This window comes from Solanum pennellii, chromosome 4 (genome assembly GCF_001406875.1).
Source record: "Solanum pennellii chromosome 4, SPENNV200".
In the NCBI taxonomy this organism is placed as follows: Eukaryota; Viridiplantae; Streptophyta; class Magnoliopsida; order Solanales; family Solanaceae; genus Solanum; species Solanum pennellii.
In genome coordinates this window covers 72,023,895-72,044,876 of record NC_028640.1, presented here as the reverse complement: position 1 = coordinate 72,044,876, position 20,982 = coordinate 72,023,895, and the positions used below count along the sequence as shown (strand labels likewise).

The following is a 20,982-nucleotide window of genomic DNA, read 5'->3' as shown; positions in this document are numbered from 1 at the left end:
AATTTTGGCAAGAATAAATTATGTGTTAAAGTTTTTATAGAGAAATTAATTATTTATGATAAAAAGTATAATTTTTTTTAAAATAATTATTTTATCCACTTTAATATTTTTTGTGGAGTACTTTGTTAAAAATAAGAATTAATAGTGAAAAAGTGTTACAAAATAAATTACTAATTCTTTTTTATTTCTTATTAAATTTTAGTTTCAAGCATTACTCTAAGCATATTAAAATAAGGTTATATATCAAGTCACCAACTTTTTGAGTCAAATTATATGGTTCTAACTCTTATCTTTATTTAATATTTATCAACTTATTACTTGTATCATTATGTTAACAATACATACAATAATTGTCTCACTTAAAGATGTTTTTCAGTGTTGAGTTGATAAAATCTTACCTAAAAACTAGTAACTGAAAAAATAATATTAAGTACTAATAATTTTCATCTTAATAATGTAATTTTTTTAAAATAAATACGTATATGAAGTATATTTATATTTTAGACCGCGAATTGAAATTTTGCTTTAGGCCCCCAATTACGTTAAGCCGCCTTTACTATTCACTTTTTACTTATCCATTATACTAAAAATATGTATTTACTTTTATTTTAATATCAATTACATATTTCTCAAATTATATCATTAAACCTAAAATTACATATCCAATTTAAATTTAGGACTATAGGTTAATTAATATGAATATTATAATAAAATATTTATATTAGAGTAAATTAATTCTCTTTTGTTGCATGTGTCTTGTTCTTTTCTCTTTTTTGGTGTCTTCAAATATGTATTGGGAGAAGAGAAAATTGGCTGATATTCACTGTTTTGGCCCCTGCATTCAAACAGTACTTTTGCACCTTACTTGCTGTGTCGAGAATGCTGCCAGAATGACAAAAGTTGATGTGATGTTACTTTAAGATAGAGACAAAGAAATATTGCACAAGGAAAGTAAAGGTTGGCATAAAGGTTGGCATTGGGGAAGGCGATAAGTATAGTGTAATGACCCTTATTGTCATTTTTAGTGTTTTATCTTCTGTACATCGTTTAGAGCGTTCCTACAGCGATTCTAAGTCATTTATGACTTGCTGGGACTGACAGATCGGTCACCTGGTCATTCGTTTTGTTATTGTGTGAGCTTTAGTATTTTTGAAGCTTATGAACCTTGAACGATCATTTTCGATCAAAAGTTCAAGAAGATGACATCAGAATCCAATTCTGACGATTCCATCAGTTCCGGAAGGGTCATTTTAGTCCAGTAGCATTGTCGACATGACTCCCAAAGTTTTCAGTGTGAGTTGGTGGGATTAGGCGTTTTAACTTTAAGTTTAAAGGCTAAGTTTGACTTTAGTCAACATTCTGAGTAAACGCGCTCGGATGAGAATTCCGTCAGCGCGGTTAGCTCCGGAATGTCGAGTTTGGTCTAGTTTGACCCTTCTTTCGGGTTTTGAGGTTTTTGATATTTTTCCGAGCCCTTTTGTGGTTTTTGACTTAAAATGGCCAATGGAAGTGGGACCCACATTTTATCGAGATGACCTCTGATGAAAATTTCGACTGCGCCTTTGAGTCCGGAATGTCGACTTTGGTAGGGTAGCATATCTATTTTATTTTTATCAGGTTCCGAACGGATTCCGAGCACCCGTCGGAGACTTTAAAGAAAGTAGGCAAAGCTGAATCTGGTGCAGCCCCTATAAAAACCCCAACTTTCAGCTTTATGTTTTACTTTGGAACTTGATATCTTGAGCGATACAACTCCGAATTGGGCGATTCAAAAGGCTAAGTTGTGAGATTTTTCGAGGGCAACACATTGGTGAGCTTGGAATCTGATTTGGGGACACGATTTGAGGTAAATTTTGGGTTTTAAATGCTGTCATAGCTCATTTTCGAGCACAAGTTTTGGGAAATTTCAGAAGGTGATTTCTTGGCCATTTTAGGTCCGAATCAAGTGATTCAAGAGCCTATATTGTGGGGTTTTTCGTGAGGATCGTCGTGGTGTGATTGGTTTTGGCTGTTGGAGCTTCATTTTTGGTAAAATCTGGTAAGTAGCTGCTGCCATTGTTGCTGATTTTTAGCTTAGGATTTGGGTTTTTTTTGTTGCATGTTAATGTTGGGACCGTCTTGAGTCCTGAATTGTGCTCCATTCTGCTATACAAGTTTCGAGAGTTATTTAGGACTTTTATTTGGGGTTAATTCGGGATTTCTCAACGCGGATCCCATTTTTTCCATTTTGACCGTGAAATTGACCCGTCTCCGTTTCTTGCAATTTTAGTGTTTAAATGACTGTAATAACGTTGTGACTCTATTTCTGATAGTGTATCAACGTTTCGAGGCCTTTTAGAAAGTAAAAGATCCGGGGAGTGAATTTTGGAGCGCGCGTGATCTGCGTTCAGGTAGGCTATGGTTTCTCTTCTTAGACTGAACTCGAACATGTGAATGCATGTTGATTAGTTGGAATTTGGGTTGGGTAGTTATTGGATCATGCATAGGTGTTAAAAATTATATTTTCGGCCTTGTTCTGAGAATTATCGGGTAACTGTGAGCATGTTTATATTGACCTTCTTTGCTATATGAATTACTTGTATGTTTGAATACTGGTTGTCAGAAGTATGTTGAGCCTTAGTTTAGGTTTGACTAGGGTTTTCCTTAGAAATGCATGATTCAAAGTCGGTAGGACTTAGTTTAGCCCCGACGTCGCTCGGCCGGCTTAAATCCTTGTAGACTGATGTAGCAGACTTGAGTCTGATAGTTTGGTATTTAGCTAGACGATGAGCTTGCTCTAGCGATAGTTACTCTTATTTCTTAGATGTTACGGCTTCTCGAGTTACGTCAGTGACAATGAATTCCGCTCCGTGATTCAAAGTTGAGTTTCTATTCGACTGTAAGGTCTTACATTGATTAGCTAAGTCTGGATGGTGTTCCATGGGTTTATATGATTATGGATAGATAAAGACTCTTTCAGCATGCTATATCGACATCTTTGTCGGGTATCCGGATTTAAGGTCCGGCCTCGACCATCCACATACTTATGTAGAGCATCCGGTTAGAGGTCCGGCCTCAAGTATGTAGAGCATCCGGTTAGAGGTCCGGCCTCAGTTACTTATATTTTGCAATTGGCTACTTGTGTAATTCTGGTGAGTGTCCGGTTCAAGGCCCGACCTCCGTACCGTCAGATTCTACTTTTTGGTTCGGTGTTCTTTGGCCTCGAGTTCTATTCTCCTTAAGTTATAGTTATTTTGTGTACGCGTCGGACTTATGGGGGTCCGTTCGGGTTTTTATTTAAACTTGTGCACGAGTGTACCTTCTGGGCTTATGGTGGGTCCAGTTAGGTGTAGTTAGCTTATTTATATTAATTTAGTTAGATCTTTATACACTCGTGTGCATTATTGTGTTACTTAGCCTTCCGTTCTTGACCTCTAGTTTTGTGATTTCGTCTTTTCATAGTGCTTTACTTTTCTAGTTCAGTCGGCCTATGATGCCTACTGGGTACCTGTTATTTGGTACTCATGCTACACTCTGCATCTATTTTCGTGATGCAGGTCCGAGCACCAGTAGTCAGCGTTGATCGAGTTTGGAGAATTTCTGGTCTGGAGACAGGGGTGAGCACACAGGGTTTTGTACTATTTCAGTCTCCATCTGTTTATATAAAGACTTGTCTTTTACTTTTCGAGACAGTCTAGTTTCGGTGGTCCACTGTTGGGACTTGTACTCGTTTTGTTGGTAGCTCTGTATTAGTGACTTCCAGGTTCTGGGAGGGATCCTTTATTGCATTTATGTTTTGGTTTGCTTATGTTGTTATAGTAATTTTTCTTAGTCTTGTTTAGTTTCTACCCTCACACCCATTATGTGTGGTTCTGGGTTGTGGTTTGGCTTACCTACTGATGGGTTATAGTAGGTGCCTTCATGGCTCGAGAAATTGGGTCGTGACAAGTTGGTATCAGAGCCCTAGGTTCAACGGTCTCACTTTTACAGAGCTAACGTCTAGTAGAGTCCTGCGGATCGGTGCGGAGACGTCCGTAACTTATCTCCAGGAGGCTACAGGATGTATTTAGGAAAATATCCATTTTGTTTCAAATTCGTGCCGCGTGTGTCTTGTTTGTTTCTTAAAATCTCAGTTGTTTCACTCTATTACAGGATGGCTCGCACGCGAGGCGGTGCGTTCGGGGGAGATGCACCCGGAGCCTCAGTTTGGGGTAGACGTCGACCACGAGGTCGAGGTAGGGCTGCAGCACCTGCCCGGGATATGGAGGAGGAGCCTCATGCAGCGCATGTACCGCCACAGCCAGTGGGGCCGGGGCCCGCCCAGCCACCACCCGCACCGGTTGCAGCACCTGATCTTCATTCCCTCTTGACTCAGATATTAGCAGCTATTGGGGATATGAGACAGGCACCAGCACCAGCAGTACCAGCACCAGCGCTGCAAGATCAGCCGCCACCAGTTCATGTGGCCGCCCCACCAGACTTAGAGGTTAGAGAGATGCCACTGCGGGATCAGAAGATGCTTGGGGTATTTCAGAGGTTGGCACCGCCTATATTCTCAGGGGCGATTGGAGAGGACGCTCACGAGTTCCTGCTCACTTGCCAGGAGCAGTTACAGTCATTAGGCCTTTTGGAGTCGAGAGGAGCTGACTTCACCGCTCATCAGTTCCGTGGGCCAGCCAGGCAGTGGTGGCGCGCGTATCGAGAGTCTAGGCCAGTTGGATCTCCTCCTATATCTTGGAGCGAGTTCTCAGAGGCTTTCTTGGCCCGGTTCATGCCACGGAGCGTCAGAGACAGGCTTCGTGATCAGTTCTCTAGATTGGAGCAGGGATCTATGACCGTTTCCGAGTATGAGGCGAGGTTCCATGAGTTGTCTCGCCATGCTACTATGATCCTGCCCACAGAGGGAGAGAGAGTTCGTTGTTTTGTACGTGGGTTGCGATACCGTTTGAGGGTTGACACAGAGCATATGGTTTCAGCTGGCCGTTCTTTTCTTGATGTGGTCGATCATGCCCGATCCATGGAGCATATTCATCGTGAGGCCCAAGGGGGCAGCGATAAGAGGGCACGCTACCAGGGCAGCTATAGCGAGTCGCAGACTAGGGGGAGGGACTCATATGATAGGCCACGTCAGAGGTTCCAGCAGGGTCAGACCAGTCGCCCTGTTCAGGCGGCATTACCTGTTTCTGAGGGAGGCCAATATCAGCAGAGTAGTCCTAGTACAGGCCAGAATTCGAGGGCATCAGATTCTGTTCCTTCATGCCGCGGTCGGGTTACTACAGGGCGTTCAACTTCGGGGTGTTATGAGTGTGGTGCTCTTGACCATTGGTCTAGAGAATGCCCCCGGCGAGGTCGGGGGGCGATTGTACCAGCTCCACCTACTTCAAAACCAGTTTCAGCCGTGTCTTCTTCGGCTAGAGGAGGTGGTCAGATTCAGCACAGTCGAGAGAGTCGACAGGGTACCAGTGGTGGAGCTCGGGGAGGCAGGTCAGGTGGTAGACCGGGTGCACCAGGTAGAGGTGCTCAAGGCCATTTCTACGCTGCCCCGACAAGGGCGGCGGCTGAGGCATCTGACGATGTCATCTCAGGTACGCTCTTCTTGTGCCATCAGCCTGCTACAGTATTATTTGATCCAGGGTCCACATTCTCGTATGTATCTATTTATTTTGCTCCCCGATTGGGTATGAGGTCCGAGTCTTTGGCAGAGCCGATTCATGTTTCGACCCCGATAGGTGAGTTCTTAGTAGTGGATCAAGTATTGCGATCTTGCTTAGTGACTATCCAGGGTTATGATACTAGAGCTGATCTTATTATGCTAGATATGATTGATTTTGATGTGATTTTGGGCATGGACTGGTTATCCCCATATCATGTGGTCTTGGATTGCTATGCCAAGACTGTTACCTTATCCATGCCTGGTGTTCCCCCGGTATTGTGGCAGGCTACTTATAGTCACACACCGACGGGGATAATCTCTTTTATTCGAGCTAGGCGATTGGTTGCTTCTGGGTGTTTAGCGTATTTGGCCCACATCAGAGATGTGAGTAGGGAGGGGCCTTCAGTTGACTCAGTTCCTGTGGTTAGAGAGTATGCAGATGTGTTCCCTACAGATCTACCTGGCCTACCCCCAGAGCGTGACATTGATTTTGCAATAGATTTGGAGCCTGGCACTCGTCCTATTTCTATTCCGCCTTATCGGATGGCTCCTGCAGAGCTCAGAGAGCTCAGTGTTCAGTTAGAGGACCTCTTAGAAAAGGGGTTCATTCGTCCGAGTGTGTCGCCTTGGGGTGCTCCTGTTCTGTTTGTGAAAAAGAAGGATGGGACTTTGAGGATGTGCATTGACTACAGGCAGCTGAACAAGGTGACGGTGAAGAACCGTTACCCTATGCCTCGTATAGATGATTTGTTTGATCAGCTTCAGGGTGCCGTCGTATTTTCTAAGATTGATTTGAGGTCCGGGTACCATCAGCTGAGGATTAGAGCAGCAGACATCCCTAAGACTGCATTTAGGACTCGTTACGGCCATTATGAGTTCCTTGTGATGTCTTTTGGGTTGACTAATGCCCCAGCCGCCTTTATGGACTTGATGACACGTGTGTTCAGGCCATACCTTGATTCATTTGTTATCATCTTCATTGATGACATATTGGTATACTCGCGGAGCCGGAGTGAGCATGAGCAGCATTTGAGGATAGTGCTCCAGACTTTGAGAGATCAGCAGCTTTATGCCAAGTTCTCAAAGTGCGAGTTTTGGCTTGCATCTGTAGCATTCTTGGGGCACGTGGTGTCCAAGGAGGGTATTAGGGTAGATCCGACGAAGATTGAAGCTATTCGTGATTGGGACAGACCCACTTCTGTTACTGAGGTTCGTAGCTTTGTCGGGTTAGCGAGTTACTACAGGCGTTTTGTTGAGGGCTTTTCTACTATTGCAGCTCCTTTGACTCGGTTGACTCGCCAGGATATTCCCTTTGTGTGGTCGGAGGAGTGTGAGATGAGCTTCCTGAAGCTCAAGGAGTTGCTTACTAGCGCTCCTATATTGACTCTTCCGATTGAGGGCGAGGGTTTCACGATTTATTGTGATGCGTCTGGTGTTGGTGTGGGTTGTGTATTGATGCAGCAGGGCCGGGTTATTGCGTATGCGTCGAGGCAGCTTAAGGTCCATGAGCGCAACTACCCCACCCATGACTTGGAGTTGGCAGCGGTAGTTTTCGCGCTTAAGATTTGGAGGCACTACTTGTATGGAGTTCGATGTGAGATCTATACTGACCACAAGAGTCTTCAGTACATCATGAGCCAGAGGGACCTTAATTCGAGGCAGCGTCGTTGGATTGAGCTCCTGAAGGATTATGATCTCTCCATTCTCTATCATCCGGGCAAGGCGAACGTGGTAGCAGACGCCTTGAGCCGAAAGGCGGTGAGTATGGGTAGTTTAGCCTTCTTATCTGCAGGTGAAAGACCCTTGGCTTTGGACATTCAGTTTTTAGCCAATAGCATGGTTCGATTAGATATATCAGATTCTAGACGCGTCTTGGCTTATATGGGAGTTCAGTCTTCTTTGTATGATAGGATCCGTGGTTGTCAATTTGAGGATAAGGCCCTGGGGTCCCTTAGAGATCGAGTGTTAGCGGGTAATGGTGATCAGGCTACCTTAGATCCTGATGGAGTGTTGAGATTCGCTGGTCGCATTTGTGTCCCGAGAGTTGGAGATTTGATACAGTTGATACTTTCGGAGGCTCATGAGTCTAGATATTCTATCCATCCGGGTACAGCGAAAATGTATCGTGATTTGAGACAACATTACTGGTGGAGTGGCATGAGACGAGATATTGCTGACTTTGTTTCTCGTTGCTTGTGCTGCCAGCAGGTAAAGGCTGAGCATTTGAGGCCTGGTGGGGAATTTCAGGGATTACCCATTCCGGAGTGGAAGTGGGATCGCATTACTATGGATTTTGTGGCTGGTCTACCGAGGACTTCTAGAGGATTTAATAGTATTTGGGTCATCGTTGATCGATTGACCAAGTCAGCACATTTCCTTCCCGTTCAATCTTCATTTAGTGCCGAGAGGTTGGCTCGTATCTACATTCGGGAGGTGGTTCGACTTCATGGGGTGCCAGTTTCTATTATATCAGATCGGGGTTCTCAGTTCACGTCTAGCTTTTGGAGGACCTTTCAGGATGAGTTGGGCACCCGGGTTGACCTGAGCACAGCTTTCCACCCGCAGACTGATGGTCAGTCAGAGCGCACTATTCAGGTCCTTGAGGACATGCTACGGGCTTGTGTTTTGGAGTTTGGTGGTCAATGGGACCAGTTCTTGCCTTTGGCGGAATTTGCATATAACAACAGCTACCATTCTAGCATTCAGATGGCCCCGTTTGAGGCCTTGTATGGTAGGCGTTGTCGCACTCCAGTGGGCTGGTTCGAGTCTACAGAGCCTAGGCCGCGAGGTACAGATTTGATTCAGGAGGCTTTGGAGCAGGTGAGAGTGATTCAGGATAGACTCAGGACAGCTCAGAGTAGGCACCAGAGTTATGCGAATCGGAGGCGTCGACCTTTGAGATTCTCTGTTGGTGATCGGGTATTTCTCCGTGTGTCGCCCATGAAGGGTGTGATGAGATTTGGGAGACGGGGTAAGCTTAGCCCCAGGTATATTGGGCCTTTTGAGATACTTCGGACAGTTGGGGAGGTTGCTTATGAGTTGGCCCTACCTCCAGCATTTTCAGCCATCCATCCAGTTTTCCATGTCTCGATGCTACGCCGATATATTCCTGATGAGTCCCATGTGCTCCAGTATGATGCAATTGAGTTGGATGATCATTTGACATTTGTAGAAGAGCCAGTTGCCATCCTAGCCAGAGATGTGAGGAAATTGCGCTCGAGAGCCATTCCTATTGTTAAGGTCCGTTGGAGGCATCGTTCAGTCGAGGAGGCTACCTGGGAGACCGAGCAGGAGATGCGAGAGCAGTATCCCGTCTTGTTTGAGCCTTCAGGTACTTCTTGAACCTTACTTTCGCGGACGAAAGTTCTTTTTAGTAGTGGATATTGTAATGACCCTTATTGTCATTTTTAGTGTTTTATCTTCTGTACATCGTTTAGAGCGTTCCTACAGCGATTCTAAGTCATTTATGACTTGCTGGGACTGACAGATCGGTCACCTGGTCATTCGTTTTGTTATTGTGTGAGCTTTAGTATTTTTGAAGCTTATGAACCTTGAACGATCATTTTCGATCAAAAGTTCAAGAAGATGACATCAGAATCCAATTCTGACGATTCCATCAGTTCCGGAAGGGTCATTTTAGTCCAGTAGCATTGTCGACATGACTCCCAAAGTTTTCAGTGTGAGTTGGTGGGATTAGGCGTTTTAACTTTAAGTTTAAAGGCTAAGTTTGACTTTAGTCAACATTCTGAGTAAACGCGCTCGGATGAGAATTCCGTCAGCGCGGTTAGCTCCGGAATGTCGAGTTTGGTCTAGTTTGACCCTTCTTTCGGGTTTTGAGGTTTTTGATATTTTTCCGAGCCCTTTTGTGGTTTTTGACTTAAAATGGCCAATGGAAGTGGGACCCACATTTTATCGAGATGACCTCTGATGAAAATTTCGACTGCGCCTTTGAGTCCGGAATGTCGACTTTGGTAGGGTAGCATATCTATTTTATTTTTATCAGGTTCCGAACGGATTCCGAGCACCCGTCGGAGACTTTAAAGAAAGTAGGCAAAGCTGAATCTGGTGCAGCCCCTATAAAAACCCCAACTTTCAGCTTTATGTTTTACTTTGGAACTTGATATCTTGAGCGATACAACTCCGAATTGGGCGATTCAAAAGGCTAAGTTGTGAGATTTTTCGAGGGCAACACATTGGTGAGCTTGGAATCTGATTTGGGGACACGATTTGAGGTAAATTTTGGGTTTTAAATGCTGTCATAGCTCATTTTCGAGCACAAGTTTTGGGAAATTTCAGAAGGTGATTTCTTGGCCATTTTAGGTCCGAATCAAGTGATTCAAGAGCCTATATTGTGGGGTTTTTCGTGAGGATCGTCGTGGTGTGATTGGTTTTGGCTGTTGGAGCTTCATTTTTGGTAAAATCTGGTAAGTAGCTGCTGCCATTGTTGCTGATTTTTAGCTTAGGATTTGGGTTTTTTTTGTTGCATGTTAATGTTGGGACCGTCTTGAGTCCTGAATTGTGCTCCATTCTGCTATACAAGTTTCGAGAGTTATTTAGGACTTTTATTTGGGGTTAATTCGGGATTTCTCAACGCGGATCCCATTTTTTCCATTTTGACCGTGAAATTGACCCGTCTCCGTTTCTTGCAATTTTAGTGTTTAAATGACTGTAATAACGTTGTGACTCTATTTCTGATAGTGTATCAACGTTTCGAGGCCTTTTAGAAAGTAAAAGATCCGGGGAGTGAATTTTGGAGCGCGCGTGATCTGCGTTCAGGTAGGCTATGGTTTCTCTTCTTAGACTGAACTCGAACATGTGAATGCATGTTGATTAGTTGGAATTTGGGTTGGGTAGTTATTGGATCATGCATAGGTGTTAAAAATTATATTTTCGGCCTTGTTCTGAGAATTATCGGGTAACTGTGAGCATGTTTATATTGACCTTCTTTGCTATATGAATTACTTGTATGTTTGAATACTGGTTGTCAGAAGTATGTTGAGCCTTAGTTTAGGTTTGACTAGGGTTTTCCTTAGAAATGCATGATTCAAAGTCGGTAGGACTTAGTTTAGCCCCGACGTCGCTCGGCCGGCTTAAATCCTTGTAGACTGATGTAGCAGACTTGAGTCTGATAGTTTGGTATTTAGCTAGACGATGAGCTTGCTCTAGCGATAGTTACTCTTATTTCTTAGATGTTACGGCTTCTCGAGTTACGTCAGTGACAATGAATTCCGCTCCGTGATTCAAAGTTGAGTTTCTATTCGACTGTAAGGTCTTACATTGATTAGCTAAGTCTGGATGGTGTTCCATGGGTTTATATGATTATGGATAGATAAAGACTCTTTCAGCATGCTATATCGACATCTTTGTCGGGTATCCGGATTTAAGGTCCGGCCTCGACCATCCACATACTTATGTAGAGCATCCGGTTAGAGGTCCGGCCTCAAGTATGTAGAGCATCCGGTTAGAGGTCCGGCCTCAGTTACTTATATTTTGCAATTGGCTACTTGTGTAATTCTGGTGAGTGTCCGGTTCAAGGCCCGACCTCCGTACCGTCAGATTCTACTTTTTGGTTCGGTGTTCTTTGGCCTCGAGTTCTATTCTCCTTAAGTTATAGTTATTTTGTGTACGCGTCGGACTTATGGGGGTCCGTTCGGGTTTTTATTTAAACTTGTGCACGAGTGTACCTTCTGGGCTTATGGTGGGTCCAGTTAGGTGTAGTTAGCTTATTTATATTAATTTAGTTAGATCTTTATACACTCGTGTGCATTATTGTGTTACTTAGCCTTCCGTTCTTGACCTCTAGTTTTGTGATTTCGTCTTTTCATAGTGCTTTACTTTTCTAGTTCAGTCGGCCTATGATGCCTACTGGGTACCTGTTATTTGGTACTCATGCTACACTCTGCATCTATTTTCGTGATGCAGGTCCGAGCACCAGTAGTCAGCGTTGATCGAGTTTGGAGAATTTCTGGTCTGGAGACAGGGGTGAGCACACAGGGTTTTGTACTATTTCAGTCTCCATCTGTTTATATAAAGACTTGTCTTTTACTTTTCGAGACAGTCTAGTTTCGGTGGTCCACTGTTGGGACTTGTACTCGTTTTGTTGGTAGCTCTGTATTAGTGACTTCCAGGTTCTGGGAGGGATCCTTTATTGCATTTATGTTTTGTTTTGCTTATGTTGTTATAGTAATTTTTCTTAGTCTTGTTTAGTTTCTACCCTCACACCCATTATGTGTGGTTCTGGGTTGTGGTTTGGCTTACCTACTGATGGGTTATAGTAGGTGCCTTCATGGCTCGAGAAATTGGGTCGTGACATATAGTTCGATAGAGTATATAAAAATAATATTAAATAAAATATATTAATAATGTTTGCATTATATTAGTCATGAAATTATTTTTATGTATTATTTAATTTGATGCATTAAAAATAAAGAATAATATGCATAAAAAATTAATTTACAAAGATACTTTCCACTATTATGACAGAATTGATGTTAAAAAGGTTTGAGGGGTTATTGGGTCTTTAATATGCTAATGCATGCATTAAAACTGAACAAGATACTGGTAATATATAAGCTTAATGCACGCATTATTTTTTCTAATACATTTTACCAAATGATTTCATTAAAAATAACTGTATCAAACCTATCTTTAGAAATTGTGATGTATAAGTATAATAAAAGCATAATATATAAATATAGTTTAACTTGACTTCAGCTGACAACTAAGTTTAAATATTTATCTGTGCAATCTCAAAATTAAAGGCCATAATTCACCGTTGAAATCATGTTTATGTATATATGATCTATGCATTTGGTTTGAAGTATTAGGCAGTCTTGAGATTATTATCTCACCATTTATATCTAGATTGGAGAAGTTATCACATATGTATGATGGAATAACTTGTTATCCCGTCATTTGTATCTTAGTGATGAAATAAGTTATCTCATATACATAACGGAATAACTTATTAATCTTGGGCTTTGTTTTGTAAGACTTTACTGTTAAATTAGAACTCAAATTTTAAAAACTAGCTAAAAGAAAAGAGGATTGTTCATGCCGTGTGAGTTGTGATTGTCTAATTTGTCAAGACAAAATTGGCTTGTAAATAAGAGTTGCTTTGGCGTAAAGACACTCAAACATGAACAAATTAAGGAAAGAAAACGAATCCTTTACTAGGAGTAGGGGAGGAAGGTAAATTTATACTTGTCAAATGAGGTTAAATTTAAATAGGTCAAGATAATTTAAGCTTAATAAATTGACAGGTTATATTAACCCTTTGAAAAATAACTAGGGGTGAAAATAAATTAAAATGCAAATCAAAATTCAGCCTGTTAATTTTTACTATATCATGTTTCAATTTGGATTAGATATCACTCCAAATTTCGATGGTCTAAAATGAGCTAACTAATAAATGAACGAGTTACTAATGAGCACTCAATTAAATAGACGGGTCAATAATTCATCTAAACTTGGTATAGGCAAATTATGATTTCATTGGCTAATTTTGTCATATATATATATATATATATATATATATATATATATATATTCCTTATTCACATAAAGAAATTCTAAGTTTCTTATACACATTGAACTTGTATATTTGTGCAGGTTTAGTTCAATATTAAAGAAATCTTTCTAGCTGCTCCAAGTTCTGTTTTGCATTATGATTGTACCAAAACACTCACAAATATCAAGTCCAGTTCTGCAGCTTCTTCAGCATGAGGACCAAGTACAGTATATAATATAAATATATTATTATTTCTCATATAAATAGTATAGATATTTCTTTTCATGCATAATATTTAGGTTGGGAGGCTAGACTATATATATATAAAAATAGACTTATATTACTCTGATGTTTTCTACTTTTTCTTCTCTTTCATGGTCAATCTTTGTACCTTGTTTGGAGTTCAACTAATATAGATTTATATCATGTAAGGCTAATAAAGAGAGAAGAGCTTCCTATTATAATTTTTTAATTATTTTTAAAGCTCGAACTAGGAAATATCAAATTAAAGATTTTTGAGTTTTTTTTTCATCGCCACCAAATTTGTCTAATTTTGAGCTCGGAGTAAAAAATTGTGCTCGTTTTAATAAACTGTGAGTATATAAGAGTCATATTTGTTAGTTAATACAATCAAAGGTTGTGGCGAGAGGTAATAGGTAGACATTAACTAGAAGTCTCAGGCTTTAGCTCTTTCATCTTAAATCGGAGGTATCAGGTTTGAGTCTCCTTAGTTATTGTCTTTGTTAAGGAGTGGTTTAGCCCTCTGAGACTTTTCAAATACAAAATCAAATTATGAAATAACCAAAAAAAAAATTGATTGTACGTCAAAATTGACCCATCCAACCCTTTTAAGTTTAGATGAGATAATTAGCTTTTAGCTTATCATGACCCGCCCAAATTGACCTTCTTGTAATACTTGTGTTTACCAGATCAGCCAAAACAAGGACTAAAATATGGTCTTTAATTCATTCAACACCTGAAGTTGCTACCAGTAGAGCTATTTTTATATGTTTTATTATAAGTGCAGGTGGTAATAGATAATGGCATATTCCAACTCAGATTGACAAATCCAGGAGGAAAAATCATTGGAATTCAATATAATGGGATTGAAAATTTGTTGGAACTCAACAACCCAATCTTGAATGGAGGGTAAACTCAAAACTGCACAAATTCTACTTTTTTTTTTCCTTTTCGGTCTCTGTTTGGTACGATGAAAGTCATTTCTCGTGATAAATGTTTTCAAGTGTTTAGTTGGTGAGTACGAATGTTCGCCAAAGAAAACATATATCGTCTGAAATATTAATAATTATATTAACAGATGGAGACGGTGTCAACTTATAACAAGAATTAATGGTCAAAAACAGACTTAAACTATCAGTTTTTTAAGAGTTTCATTCCTTAACTATCCATTATCCCTTACGTACCAACCTAAGCTATCATTAGCTAAATATATTAAAAAAATACCTATGCTGAGTGGCCAAATGAAGTCCCCACTTGATAACAGGCTTGTGTAGGCCAACTCAGCATCGAGGATGTTTTAATTAAAGTTGGCAACAGATCGGGTTGTACCGGTACCGGTATCGGTCCAGGCCAGTTCGTTTCGATTCGATTGTCTACGGGACGGAACGGGACACCGTGAACCGGTACACGGAACGGAACCGCGATTTGGTACCGGTCTATCCAGGTTTATCCCGGTTCCGAATAATTATTATTTATTAGTTAATTTATAATATATATTTATAAATTATATTTACATTTTATAATAAATACTACCCAACTACAAATTTAAGTTATTTAAATTACAAGTTATAAATATAACTTATAAATTATAACATATTAATCAATAATAACTTATAAACTTCAAAAGATTTAAATCTTGAAAACTTAATTAGACTTAACTTGCAAACTTAATCAGTAAAAATTTTAAAATATATATCTTTAAAATAAACTTAAGTAAATAATTACATTATAAATTTAAAAACTATTAATTAAACTTAATAAAATAAAAAAAATATTCATATTTTCGTAATTCAGAAAATCATTTTTTGAAATAACTAGATGTGTCGTCCTGTTTATCCCATCTCGTTCCATTCCGATCCGTTTCGGTTCCATCCCGTATATAGTGGGACGGGACGGAACCGAGTATCCGTCCCAGTAATTCCGGTCCGGTTCATCCCGGTACCGGTCAACTTGTCCTGTTCCGGTCCGATGGTTCCGCTCCGGTCCATTTGCCCAGTCTTAGTTTTAATACAAAAGGAGTGATAGTTTAGGTAGTAAATGAAAAAATGGATAGTTGAGATATGAAATCACGAAAAAGTGATAGTTCAGTTGTGTTCTTTACCATTAACAATGTAATGTTAGTTGGAGAAAGTAATATGAACTTAAAAGTAGAAAAAAATGTGATTAGCACTTTGTGTATCTTGAGTTCGTGTAGTAGGAAGTCACTTATTATTTTAGCTACTTTACAATTGATATGCAGGTTCTGGGACTTAAACTGGAGTGTACCTGGAACATCTGGAACAAGAGGAAAATTTGATGAGTAAATATTTTCTCTTAAACCACAACGTAACCGTGATCTAGATGCATATAACTTATCATAATTTCTACATTGATGTTCATAATTAGCTATTATGCAGGATTGAATGTAATAGTTCTAAAGTTATAGTGGAAGCTGAAGAACAGATAGAGCTCTCCTTTATAAGGACATGGGATCCTTCACTTCAGGGCGACCAATCCCCGTTAACCATAGACATAAGGTTCAGTTTTTTTGTGTGCGTCTTTTTTTCATACACATGCATATATAATATATCGCATGCTTCATGTAGAGTTTATTGTGGTCATTCCTTTAGCAGTACTGAGATATGGTAATTTCAGGTACATAGTTCTTCGTGATTCGCCTGGTTTTTACTCTTACGCTATTTATGAACACAAAGAAAATATGCCAGCATTCAACCTCAACGAAACCAGGATAGCTTTCATGCTCAGCGTCGAAAAGTACTATTTCTCCCTCTGTATAAAACCTTCTTTTTCAACATTATGTACTAAAGAGTACTTAGTTTCATCAACAAATCTGCTGATGAAGTGATGTACTTGTATTCAACTTTTAGGTTTCGGTACATGGCTATGGCAGATGATAGGCAAAGACCAATGCCCCTTCCTGAAGATCGGTTACCTCCAAGAGGGAAGGAATTGGCATATCCAGAAGCCGTCCTGCTAGTCGATCCTGTGGAGCCAGAATTCAAAGGAGAAGTAAATATAACACTTTATGTTTGCCCGTAAAAGTGATTCTTATTTGATATGTGTAATCACTTAGTACTTAAGCCTCATAATTTATGTTGTCCTTCCAATGAGTAGGTTGATGACAAGTATCAGTATTCGTGTGAGAACAAAGATAACCAAGTCCATGGCTTCATTTGCTTAGATCCTCCTGTGGGATTCTGGCAAATTACGCCAAGCAATGAGTTCAGAACAGGTGGACCTATCAAACAGGATCTTACTTCTCATGTTAATCCAACAACTCTGGCTGTAAGTAACTGATAACATTTCGAGTTTCGACTCATCAAACATTTGAAGTAATTTAAGTTTTATTGATCAAAATGGTTTTTTTAGATGTTCATGAGCACTCATTATGGAGGCCAGGATTTCGTGACTCAATTTGGATCAGGCGAACAATGGAAGAAAGTTTTTGGACCTGTTTTTATATATCTCAATTCTGTAGCAGACAAGAATGATGCACTTTCCCTATGGGATGACGCGAAAGAACAGGTATACCATCAAGGGATCAAAGCCTACTTTTACACATATAATGATCTTTTCGTTAATATGTGTGTCCTTTTGTATATATCTTACTGTAGATGCACAAAGAAGTCGACTGTTGGCCTTATAGTTTCGCGAGTTCAGAAGATTTTCCAAAAGCTGACCAAAGAGGTGCCATCCGTGGTAGATTATTAGTCAATGACAGGTAGAAATTCCAAAAGAAAAAATATTCTCCCTGGCTATTTCAAGATCAGTTGCTCAATTTAATCACGAAGAATGAAATAAATGAATTATTAGTACATGTTAATTTCATATTAAATTCAAGTTTTATGGAATTTTGTATCGACAAAAGGTGTATAAGCAAGGAGTATTTGTCTGCAAAGGGTGCTTTTGTTGGCCTAGCTCCACCTGGAGATGCTGGATCATTTCAAAGAGAATGCAAGGTGAGATGCAAGTTTTTTGTTAACATAAGGTCACTATTTGGGCTTAAAAAATGCTGCATGTCCTGTCCACTGTCGTAGATCGTAATATATAGCTTACCGATAAGTACATTGTTTATGACATGGAATTAAATAAAAACAAACGTGATAACAAAGTAAGTTACACTGTATTTTACTCAGGGCTACCAATTCTGGACGAACTCGGATGATGAAGGCTATTTCTCAATCCAAAATGTTCGTCCGGGGGACTATAATCTCTATGCTTGGGTACCTGGCTTCATTGGAGATTACAAATATGAAAAATCCATAGCAATTACTGCAGGTTCCAATCATTTCACATTTTCTAAAAGTCTTCATTCACTTCCAATTTCAAATAATCCATTGTACCACATTTCTTATGGCTTTAGCTTCTGATGTTGATATCGGTGAACTTGTGTACGAGCCTCCAAGGAGTGGTCCTACATTGTGGGAGATCGGTATCCCTGATCGTTCTGCTGCAGAATTCTACGTTCCTGACCCTGATCCACAGTATATCAACAAACTTTACATAAACCAACCAGAAAACAGGTTAATCTTCTAGCTAGCCTCATTTTTAAAAGTTCTTAATAGAATCTTTTCTTCCTGATTAGAGTTTGCTGATTTAACTTTACGTATACTAATTGTATATGCCTATAAACAGGGGCATACCTAGAGCTGTAGTTACTGATTCGGCCAAACTTTTGTATTTGTATTAAGAAATCCACTTAATATCTATAATAATTTACTCCAAAATAGTAAGCTATCTTTTGTAGAATCTAGCACCGTAAACTCAACAATAGTCTCTCATTTTTTCCAGGTTTAGACAGTACGGATTATGGGAGAGATATGCAGATTTATATCCAGATCAAGATTTGGTATTTACAATTGGAAGTAGCGACTATAAAAAAGATTGGTTCTATGCTATGGTGACAAGGTACAGGTTTTGCGAACAGCGTAGATTCATATAATATAAACTGAAACAGTAATTTTTAGAATAAATACATATCGGAATTAGTTAATACTAAAGTTATACTGGAGCTCTTGAATTCAAGATTGATTTCCTTTTTTCTTCTCTTTTTTTTGCATAATGAGCAGAAAAGTTGGTGATAAAGCATATAAACCTACAACATGGCAAATTAAATTCAATTTAGAAAGCATTGATCAGAATGGAAGTTACACACTCCGTGTTGCACTCTCATCTGCAACTTTCTCTATATTGGAGGTATTCTGTCATGAAACATCGACCTTCTTCCCTTTTGTTTTCTTTTTAAGAAGATTACATCACAATACCTTTAGACCATCTAGTCTACGAAATATGTACACAGTGTATAGATAGTGTATACTTATAACTAATATGTGTATTATATATATGTACATATATATACACAGAATATACAACCGATCAAGTGTATATGTAGTGTATACTTTGGCCATATTTGATAAACTACATGGCTGAACCGTATCTATATAACTATCCCTTCTCTTTTTGATAATCATGGATTGTGGTGTATGAGTGTTTGCTACCCCTCACCGACATAAATATTGTATAACTCTATCTAGTTATAAGTTTTGAACAAAGAAATCACTTGAAACTTTTGTCTCGGTTGAGTCTTTCCCATTTCTCAATGAAGGAACTCATGATATATGTGTTTTGCTAATTATTTTAAGCAAATAACACTAATGACATAATCGTGTTATGTTACTCATGTCTCAGGTAAGGGTGAATGAGGAAGAAGCAAATCCACCACATTTCTCAAGTGGATTGATTGGAAGTGATAATACAATTGCCAGACATGGAGTCCATGGGCTGTATTGGTTGTTTAATGTGGAGGTAGCTGCAGGACAACTCTTTCAAGGAGAGAATATCATATATCTCAAACAAGCACGGAGCGTCAGTGCTCTCCATGGGATTATGTATGACTATATTCGTCTGGAAGCTCCTCCTCTTTCCACCACGCGTTATTAGTACTTTTAGTGGCACAGTCAAGAACAGTTCTTGTGTGTTCGACTAAACTAATTGCTTTTGTTGTAAACTATGTATAAAATAAGATCATTCTCATTATGAACCTGTAGACTTTGGATCCTAATTTCAGTCTCTAGGTACGGATGATTTACAGAAATGCACCCATTGTTGCTTGTGACTTTGTGTATTCATTGTTTCAATATATAGTAGAATGATATTTGAAGATTTGAAAAATACAATCCAGAGCATAGGTATCCAGTATTGTCATAGTAGAATGATTAGTAGTTTGTAGACTTAATTAAAAAATGAGTTTAAGTATAATTAATAGTAACTAAGCAAAAGTAGAAAAAAAGATATAGGTTGTGTTTGGTATGAAGGAAAATGTTTTTTAAGAAGATATTTTCTTGGAAAATAAGTGACTATTATTTATTTTCTGGTGTTTTGGTTAGTAAGAAGAAAATATTGGCGTAAGAGCATTTACGTATAATAGTTTACCCTAAAAATGAAACATTTATTTTATACGAGGTCAAGAGCACGTGTCTTAATCTAACTGTTTTTAGGTACATTTATTAAGGGTTTGAATATTTATTACGTATTAACCTAAAGTGAATTAAATGATTTAAAGACAATGAAAGCATAGAGAATGTAACGTAGGCTGAATGGTTAAGTTAGTTTGCGAGTGTGTCCATAGCTCTAGTCTCAATTTTGACAGTAGAAGTAAGGGCTCATGAAAATAGTGTATTATTGTAATATTGCTTGAAATAAAAATTACTTTTATAAATGAAGAGTATAAATTAAAAATTAAATGTCTTTTTATTTTTAATTTTAAATTTAGTATGATTATTAATTTGAAAATATACTTGTTTTATTATAATGATTTCTTATTAAAATTATTATGTTTTACATAGTATTGAAGTGCTATTGAAATAAGAATGGATTCTTTTCGAAAATATTTGACTATGATTTAAATACATATATAGAGATTAGTGTGGATGAAATAAGAATAGTGTATGTTGGATCAAATGCTTGACAATGATCCACAATGATTTAAGAACAAACATGTTAATTTTTACCTATATTTGAGAACTTAGTGAATCTCTATCTTCATTTTGTTTTACTACTAGTAACTTTACTTTTGTTTTACTGGTTACTCAAACTTGATCTCCTATCTTTGCTCCATTGGTTACTCAAACTCACAACTTAAAAGATAAAAGTGAGTTACATACCATATTAACAATTGTCAATACATTTACTACACGTCTAAAATAAGGTAATATTATTATTTATAAAAGTGAGGATTAACCTAGTTAATAATAGGTTAGTCATTTGTTCAGAATACATTCCGTTAGATATTATTATAAAAATGAATACTTATTAATATGAAAATTTAAGTTGCTTAATTCAAAGTTCTAAAATATTCTTCACAAAGGCTAAATAGTTCTTCGTCTTTTAACTTAAATTTGTTTCATTTTTTTAATATTATTTCAATTGAAATTTAAACAATCAATTTACATTAATTTTAGTGTCTCTCAAAAATTTGCCTCATCCTTAAGCCACCCTTTTGTGTGTCTGTGTGTTGGGTTCGAAAGTAATTAAAGTGTTATATGGAAGCTTATTATCACAAATCGTATGATAATAAATTAGATGACAAAAACTTATACTA

The 20,982-nt window shown here is 38.6% G+C and overlaps 1 protein-coding gene and 1 long non-coding RNA gene across 2 annotated transcripts; both read left to right on the top strand.

Annotated features, from left to right (window-relative positions):
• The first annotated feature begins 1,002 nt into the window (after positions 1–1,002).
• LOC107017777 lies at positions 1,003–3,820 on the top strand. The gene is made up of 4 exons (XR_001456559.2): positions 1,003–1,846; positions 1,935–2,038; positions 2,313–2,390; positions 3,537–3,820. It is a non-coding gene; the product is annotated as an uncharacterized LOC107017777 (long non-coding RNA).
• Positions 3,821–13,202: 9,382 nt separating this feature from the next.
• LOC107017776 (probable rhamnogalacturonate lyase B) lies at positions 13,203–19,544 on the top strand. Its single transcript, XM_015218036.2, has 15 exons — positions 13,203–13,364; positions 14,170–14,291; positions 15,622–15,681; positions 15,779–15,898; positions 16,017–16,136; positions 16,250–16,391; positions 16,497–16,667; positions 16,752–16,907; positions 16,997–17,103; positions 17,251–17,341; positions 17,519–17,660; positions 17,746–17,905; positions 18,174–18,290; positions 18,452–18,578; positions 19,071–19,544. Exons 1-15 carry the CDS (start codon positions 13,299–13,301, stop codon positions 19,320–19,322), a joined length of 1,953 nt encoding a protein of 650 aa, XP_015073522.1. The 5' UTR covers positions 13,203–13,298; the 3' UTR covers positions 19,323–19,544.
• Positions 19,545–20,982: the final 1,438 nt, after the last annotated feature.

Coding starts and splice junctions, on each gene's coding strand:
- LOC107017776 (XM_015218036.2), top strand. CDS start 13,299: ATGATTGTACCAAAACACTCACAAATATCAAGTCCAGTTCTGCAGCTT. Junction 15,899..16,016: donor CCGTTAACCATAGACATAAG/GTTCAGTTTTTT, acceptor TGGTAATTTCAG/GTACATAGTTCTTCGTGATT. Junction 16,392..16,496: donor AGCCAGAATTCAAAGGAGAA/GTAAATATAACA, acceptor TCCAATGAGTAG/GTTGATGACAAGTATCAGTA.